The following is an 8845-nucleotide window of genomic DNA, read 5'->3' on the forward strand; positions in this document are numbered from 1 at the left end:
TCTACTGAAACTACAGGTCTTATAATTTTTAAGAGGGCCTATCGGGATTTTCCTGGTATCCCGGTGGGCCAGTAAGCGTCTGTATTTATTCGACATTAGGACGTAAAGTAATTTGTCCCGCTCATAGACGATAGACATATTATTATTAAATTAAATTAATATTATTACAATGTCTATGGTCCCGGCGTCCCACTCAATGGCCCTGCTAGATGGCTTAAATTGTTTATATTCTCCTTGATCAACCAAAGACCTTCTAAAGCCATACACCAAAGCATTTATCCGTAATCTACGTCCTACATCAGAAATTCTAGTAAACACGAAACCCCGGCGTTACTGAATATTATTTGACTATTTAAACTTTTCGTCGTTAAATAATTGCATTTATGTCATTGTAGCAAATTCCTTTAATATCCATCATTATTGAAAAAATCGGAATCAGATCATATATTAACCGGTAAGCTTTGATGATAATTTATAGACACTGTAATCTGTATAATTGAAAATACTGCCAAGCATGATAATTATCACTTACGTGTTTTCATATTTATATATTATAATATAATATATTTACACTATGTAAATAACTCAATTAAGTGTTTTAATTATATATAAATAATGGTTTAATGTTTTTAGTTTACACAATGGATTTTAATATGGCTATCAAAACAGAATTAAATGATATTAAAGTAGAGCCTATGGACTTTCCAGATGTCAATATTCCCAATTCTTGTGGTTATGACGAAGGCATAATTCAAAATATGAAAAACGAGGATTCGGTAAAATATTTTGTGTACTACCTAGTATAATTTTTACAGAATTTACATGTATGTAAAATAATAGTTACAGTAACATTACAATTTTTTTTTTTTGTACCTATTCATAGTCATGAGAATTTGTTTTGAAATATTCTTTAAAACGTGTTCCTCAACAAGTAACCTATATTAAAATAATATATACTTCAATGTTGTAAATAATTGTGGTACCTAATTAATGTATGGTATTTTACTATTCATTCAAAATATATTAATGCATACATTTTAACATAAATATGTTTTTGGGCTGAGTTCAAATATTTTTATTTTTTAACCAATTTTGCGTAATGCTTTATTTATTACCATACAAATAAATAAAAGTGTAAAAATCACCTAATTCCCACTAGGTATATAATTAATAGTTACTTATTCTTCGAAGTGAAAAATATACTTAAGATTGATAACCAAAATTTTTTTTACAATTAGTTATAAAATAAAAACAAATCATGTATGTATTTTAATTTAGGAAAATCAATTCTTAATAAAATTTGGTGACCAAGATCAGTATGATTTCACTCTCAGTGGTTAGAGTAGAATGTATACTATGTGGGTAGCTAAATATGGATGTACAAAAACAAACATCTATATAGCCGCCACAGAGATACCGCTACTGGGCGGTGACCAAAACTTGTCCGATCTCTCACATTCTCACCACTAAATCTGCCGTACGCAGGTCGTTTCTACAACTATATGGTAGCGTGGGAGAAATTTGGGTACTAGAATGCGGAGCTCTGTCATTTGGATGCGCCAACGAGTAGCGCTCTCTCGGTGGCTGCAGTATAGAATTTATTATTGAGACATCCTGTAATCTGTATGAACATGGACATTTTGTGAAACTATTATATTAATAAATCAGAATCTGAAATAACCAGTGTTCTTTGAATTTTCCTTTTTTGTATTTACTAAATTACCATTTTAACTTTCACATTTAATAAAGCCGGATAAGATACAAAATTAAATTTTTGGTATTGTCTTGGTTTTTAAAATAAATAAAATGTATATTTAAGTATATTTTGTATAAGCAATTACTTATAATTACTTATAATTATTTCTTTTGCAGATGGAAGATAAAATAATGGATCAAATATATCCAATTCAAAATCATCAATCAGAAAGCGAAACAGAAGACATTTATGATGAATGTTATTCATGTTTTATGTGCAATGTGTCATACAATACACAGTTTGATCTAGATGCACATTTGCGGACTCACATTGATGATGATACTTTTCATCATAGTAATATTAACAGTATAAGCGAACCTTTGCCTCAATCTTCAATTAAGCCATCAAAATACTTCAGATGCAATGAATGTCTAAAAATTTGTAAAAGTCAACTGTCATACAATGAACACATGTTAACCCATACAGGAGAAAAACCACATCATTGCCGGGTATGTGATCGTAAATTTCGTCATATAGCAAATTTTCGAACACATTTAAAAAGTCATAACAATGTAAGAACATTAATTTGTTCTCTGTGTCGAAAAACTATTGTTGGCGAAAAAAATTACTATATACATTATATGGATGTACATAATAAAATGTCTATCCGTAATCCTCGACCTTATCAATCTAGTTCATCTGACAGTGATGAAGATTTTAATCCCAAAGTTTCATACTATAAAAAGAAAAAACTTAATTCACGAAAGTTTAGAAAAGATAGTGAACCATTTGGTCCTTTGTTTGCTAAAAAAGCATGGGAAAAAAAACAACGAGAATTGGAAAATGTTAATTTAGATGTAATATAAAAAAAAAAAAAACTAATTAAAAACGAATAGTTTACAACTTAAATTTAAACTTATAATTTATTTTAGGCTGAAGAAGAAAAAAGTGAAAGAGATGCTGTGCAGGAAGCAATTGAAAGTTCAAGACAAGATATACAAAATATGCTTAGAAAAAGAAAACAACAACAAACAGATTATAACACAGAAGAATATCAAAAGTTTCTAGAAACTTTGATACTGGAAAAAAATTCTACTGGTCAATTTAATGAAGCTAAATTAATTGGTCCAGTATTTTGGAAAAATGCTCTTGTAAAGGCTGGTCTTATAGAAGAAGATATACTTCCAATGCATTTTCAAAGTCAACTACGACTTATCGAATGTATGTCTTGTAGAAAATGTTTTGCAAGGTAACCATTTATTTAATTAGTATTTAAAATTATTTCCTGGAATAGAGTTTGAATAAAATTAATTTTAACATCACAACTAATAAAATATATTTGAATATCCTAAAATCTAAAGAATTCATATATTACATATTCAATTTAATTTGTTTTTTAATCATTAGGCAATTTATTTGTAAGACCCAGATTTAAAGCCCTAAAAACTATCAAAAAATGCTCTAAATCGGGGGTAGCCAACCTTTTTCCATATAATGCCAAATAGAATAAAGAAATTGAAAATGTTCTATAAAATTTAACACGTCGATTATTATAACACTTTATTATAGATTCTAATCAAATAATATGTTATATTACATAACTAATGTTATTTTGATACAATAATTGTTGTGTTATATTGTACTAATTTTATAAATATTTAAAAATGATATTATTTAATTTTATTTGACGCTATTGTGCCATTTAATAACATGAAATGTGGCACAAAAGGTATGCGTGCCACATGTTAACTACCCCTGCTTTAAATAATAATCAAAATTGCCTTTCCAACGCAACAATGCCCCTGCGTTGTTACACATGCGATAGAAAAATAAAGCTTTATCTTTTTGCTTTTGTACCACTTCTTTATCTTAACTTATTAAGAATAAACCTAACTTACAATGTGACTCTCTAGTTGACCTTTATTCAAATATATTTTCTTTACCAATTGGCTTTTCTAAAAATGTATTGATTAATTTAAGTTTTTTTATTTTTAGGTTACCAAAATCTAATGATGGTAATATTTTGCCGTCTAAACCACCATGCTCTAACTGCTTTATGATAAATAATGAATCCACATTAAACAAACATAGAGCTGAAAATCATAGTGAACCTCCGCCATACATTTGCAAAGAATGTTTGTTAGAATCGGACACATGGTATAAATATGTCCAGCATATGAAAATGCATTTGAGATATGCAGCAAAATGTAGTGAGTGTGTATATGATATGATGAATAAACCAGACACTGTCATATTCTTATGTCATATTTGTGAAATGTCTTTTGACTCTGATGATGAACTTAAATTACATGTTCAAACGCATTTAGAAAATGGACAAAATAATGATAGATAATAATTTTAACTTAATTTTATAATGAGTTATGTAATTAATGTAATTTTTATAAAAACATATTTATTTAATATATTCTTAGTAATAATGATCCTATAGAAATAGTAGTGAATGTTACTATTTTGTAGCTTTTTTTAATTGCGGCCAATATTTTATTATATTTTTTTAATATTAACTACCACTTGAAAATGTTTACAAATAAGTATCATATATAATACTCCATAATAAGAGTAATTATTTTAAAAAAATTGCTTTAATTCACAGTAAAGAAACATTTCTGTTTTTAAAAATGTGTAAATACCATATACTTGTATTTTATTTAGAGTTTCTTTTGTTAATAATTCGATATTTTTTTTTTTTAATATCCATAAGTAAAATACCTAAAATTATAAGAAGTAAAAATAATATAATTTTAAAAAGTAAATAAAATTAACTTAAATAAAGATTCATATAATAATAATTTTTAAAAATTGCTATTCAATTTTTAAAAACATATTTTTTGGTATTTTATGAATGTTTGTTTGAGTGTGAATGTTTATTAAATTTGTATTTTATATTAATTATATTATTATTATTCACTATTGCTTTTAATTATTACAATAATACATACATATTTTTAATGTTTTCTGTTTAGTTAAATGCTTGTTAATACTCCCAACTTCACATTGTACAATATGTTATTTTATTTATTTAATATTGTATAAGTAGGTACACCAAATTAAACTCTACTAAACGTTTTTACTAACCAACATGAAATGTGTTACAACAATATAATATTGTGTAACTATTACAAATTAATCTATAGTTTCATCATTGTATAACATTATTTAATTATTGGTACAGACAAATTTTTATTTTTTGGGTTTATATGATTGTTAAGTTATTTTATTTTTCTTGCTATGAGAGCATTTATGTATACACTATGTTAATTTTGTGTTAGATACCTTTTTTATGCCTATTAAATACACATTAAATATGTAATATAACTGTTTTTATTTTATTTTTTTACGATTATATTAATGATAGATCCATCTTCTTCCATCTTTGTATGCTTTAAATAATCCTTTTCAAAAATGTAAGTATCATTAAGAAGACGCTACACCCGCATGTGTTGTCTCCGTCTTACTTAACACATAAGATTCCAAATTGTACGTTCTGAATAATCCATTTAACACTTTATTATGTTTAATAGTGGAGTGATTGTCATATTATTATCAAATTCAAGTACAAATATTAGTTATGCGAGTTATGAGCATTGAACAATGTTAAATTGCTTGTAAATTATAAAATGAGCAAACAAAGTTAAATTAATTATTTAGAACGTACATTTGTTATGTTTTGCGTTTGTAAGATGGAGAAAACACATGCGAGTGAAGTGTCCTCTTAATATAATTATGTTTCATCTGCTGATATAGCGGAAAATGTTGATGTTCTTAAAAAGTTATATTTTTAGATTCTGATCAATGAATGTGGCAGGTTTAAATTATGAATGATGTTTCTATGTCCCTACCCCTAGCAGTTAAATAATTTTTGAATATTGTTAGTGGTGTGTGGTGGAAAACTGAATCTAATTGAATATAATTGGTTCATTGAGGAGACAAAAAAAGGTCCTATTACTTAACAAAATAAACCGAAAACAAAAAAGGTGGGCAAGTGAGTGTCGCTCTGCTATACAGTAGGTTACAAGTGGGTCACTGTAACGGATGGTGTTAAATTTGAATTCAATGATATAATATCATTGTATAAGAAAAACGATTCTGAGCGAAGACGGTCAGACAGCGTATGATATTACTAAGTAGGTATATTTAATGATATTGTTGTGAACAAAGTAATTTATATATAACCTATTTACGTGGAACCTTGTTTTAAATTTACAATCCTTAGTTATAAAAGTTGAAAATTTTATAAATTTTTAACTACAAAATAATTATTAAATTTTAAATTTGATAAAAAAATGGAAACTGAAAATGTCCCTAAACAGCTCAAAACCAAAGTCAAAATATTTAAAAAAAAAAAAAGGCATGGTGTATAAAAAATGCTAATATAAACATTCAGTAAAAATGTCATGTACTTACGGTCATTTGTTCGAAAACAAATTTTCAAAATCTGGTGTTTGCATCAAAAACCAAAATCGATCTTCTCAAAAATAGATTTTGCGTAAAAATTTACGTTTTTCCTTAATTTTTCTTTTGATTTTCAAGGCGCTTTTGAAAACTACTGAGAAATTTTTACTTTTGACCCCCCAAAGTACCAACTAGATTCACTTTCCTATCAGAAAAGATATTGAAGAAAATCTAAGCATTTTTACTCTCCTAAAAGGTGATGACAAACAAAAAAATTTTAAAAAAAACACATCATTGTAAAATCAATGCATTCATCGTTCCACTCAGAATCTTAAAGGTAGGCAAGTGGGTACCGCTCTGCTATACAAGTAGTTTCGATTGAGTAACTTGTAACTGATGGATGTGTTAACTTTGAATTTAATGGTATGTCTAGGAATATTTCATGACAAATTTTAGATTCTTAGCGGAGCGAAAGAATGTAGGTACCTACCTATTTATTTTTACAATGATGTGTATTTTTTTTTGTTCGTCATCGCCTGTTTTGGTAATAAAAATAATCCAATTTTCTACTTCAGCTTATTCTGCCATTCTGGTAGGAAAGTGAATCTAGTTGGTACTTGGGGGGGGGAGGAAAATTTATTCGACTATTTTCCATAAATGATAAAATTTTCAAAATATTTTGATTCTTTCTGAGCTATTTATAGCCATGAGAAATTGTCGATATTTTTTAGTTTTTTTTTCAATTATTGGTGACAAATAATTTTTCACTCAATCAATAAATTAGAAAATTACATATAAGGTTCATCATAAGTTGTTAATAGTTTTAAGTTAATTTTATGATTGTGCGAAGTTGGACAAAATTCTTCAAAATCGGGGAATTTGCAAATTATTAATCAGTTAGAAATTCATAAACATTTTTGTTTTCATAGCCAATATTTGAATGTAATAGAAGGTTTCTCATAAGTATTTCTTCCTTCAACAATATATTGAAAATAAGAAAGTAACATTAACTTTTTATGAGCATTTGAATTAAAAATGTTTATGACTGGATATTTACCAATCGATTTTTGATATTTTCTTGTAATTCAATAATGAAAATCCGTAAATACTAGACATTTTAATCAATCCCCACCTTTTCTGAAAAATTATTTGATTTTAATATTGCACACAAGGTCAATATAATGGAGGATTTCAATCACCGTTTCCAACACCCTAGTTTGCACGAGGGTGGCATGTCTTAACAGTTAACGGTGGTATGTATTGTAACTATATACCATCTATACGGGATCACAGGTAATCGCTAGCCGATTATAGTTTGACGCTACCAGACGACGCGTGGATGGAACATGAACTATATGATTTTGTGAAAGAGACGAGACCATAATTTATTTATGAACAATGAATGGTGTACGATAACATGAAGACCGGAACGTCACCAAACTTTTTTATATCGACAGACTATAGCACGATTTAAGATAGTACTATCTATATATATATATATAAACTATATATAGAAAAAATAGTCGAGACCACGGTCTTAGAAGATCTTCTAAGACCGTGGTCGAGGCTCGATGCCATCGAGGACCTAAAATTGTGTGCAGTAGCACACTATGTGCAGTAGTTAAAATTAAATGTGCAGTACCAAATTTAAAAGTGTACAGTACTTATTTTCGGTTTTTCTAAATTTTTATTTGATTAGTATTCAATTAAATTATTGAAAATTACTATTTAGTACATTGTATTCGTTTAAAATCCTTAACACTAAAAATAATACCGACTACACTATATTCTGGGTGGTTTATAATATAATAAGTACCTATATAAACTCAAGCTATTTCGTTTTTAATTTAAAATGTTTAGTCATATAGTCATATAGGTGTCAAGGACTTTTATAGAAGATTGTCTTAGATTGTATTTATTATAACTACCTAATTATTAATTAATAGCAAAAACAATAGTGCAATGATGTGGCATGTGCACTACTAGGTCTATGTTCATTATTTTAAAATATTTTTGTGTAAAATTGGGTGTGCAGTAGCAAAAAATTTTAATTTTAGGCCCTGCAGTCGATGGGTGATCAATATTGTATGATATATTTTTATTTGATATGGCATTTATCGGAATCATCACAAAATTCCAATGTCTTTTGAGTTTTGATACCACTGTTGCAGTATTTTCCTTTTTATGTTGTTCACGTTCCCCAAGGCAGCGATATTGCTCCTTTTCTATACAATATCTTTACGCACGACATCCCTAAAACTTCCTTTACTGAACTCGGTTCCTACGCGGACGATACGGCAATTGTGGCCTCCAATGAAAACCCAAACACAGTTTCTAATATGTTACAAAGACACCTTAACATAATTGACCTCTGGACAAAAAGATGGAAGATCAAAATCAATGAAACCAAGTCCTCCTTCATAACATTCACCCTAAAAAAAGGATCTTGCCCCGTAGTCACATTAAACATCATCCCAATACCTTCCTACTCTGAAGTCAAATATCTTGGCCTCATCCTCGACAGTAAACTTACCTGGAATCCCCACCTAAAAGCCAAACGAAAAGCCCTTAATACCCGACTCCACCTCCTTAGACCCTTACTGAAATCCAAAATGAATATCAACACCAAACTTCTAATTTATAAGTCACTACTCAGGCCACTATGGACTTATGGCATCCAATTATGGGGTGCCGCTAAACCCTCAAACACCCGTACAATCCAAGCCTTTCAGTCAA

General features: G+C 28.4%; 1 protein-coding gene across 2 annotated transcripts; it reads left to right on the forward strand.

The window, feature by feature from the left end:
- The first annotated feature begins 306 nt into the window (after positions 1-306).
- Positions 307-4737, forward strand: LOC132949547 (zinc finger protein 551-like). Of its 2 annotated transcripts, none has more exons than XM_061020490.1 (5): positions 307-454; positions 634-776; positions 1873-2553; positions 2629-2945; positions 3692-4737. In XM_061020490.1, the coding sequence occupies exons 2-5, from the start codon at positions 642-644 to the stop codon at positions 4047-4049; spliced, it is 1491 nt and encodes a 496-aa protein (XP_060876473.1). In that variant the 5' UTR covers positions 307-454; positions 634-641; the 3' UTR covers positions 4050-4737. The 2 variants fall into 2 exon arrangements, with proteins under 2 accessions (XP_060876473.1, XP_060876474.1); XM_061020491.1 differs by having other exon boundaries at positions 1873-2205; positions 3692-4475.
- Positions 4738-8845: the final 4108 nt, after the last annotated feature.

This window comes from Metopolophium dirhodum, chromosome 7 (assembly GCF_019925205.1).
Source record: "Metopolophium dirhodum isolate CAU chromosome 7, ASM1992520v1, whole genome shotgun sequence".
NCBI lineage: Eukaryota > Metazoa > Arthropoda > Insecta > Hemiptera > Aphididae > Metopolophium > Metopolophium dirhodum.

Bases quoted from the DNA above. Each gene is read 5' to 3' on its own strand.
- LOC132949547 (XM_061020490.1), top strand. From the start codon at position 642: ATGGATTTTAATATGGCTATCAAAACAGAATTAAATGATATTAAAGTA. The intron at 777-1,872 runs GTAAAATATTTT...TTTCTTTTGCAG, and splicing joins ATATGAAAAACGAGGATTCG to ATGGAAGATAAAATAATGGA. The intron at 2,554-2,628 runs GTAATATAAAAA...AATTTATTTTAG, and splicing joins TGGAAAATGTTAATTTAGAT to GCTGAAGAAGAAAAAAGTGA.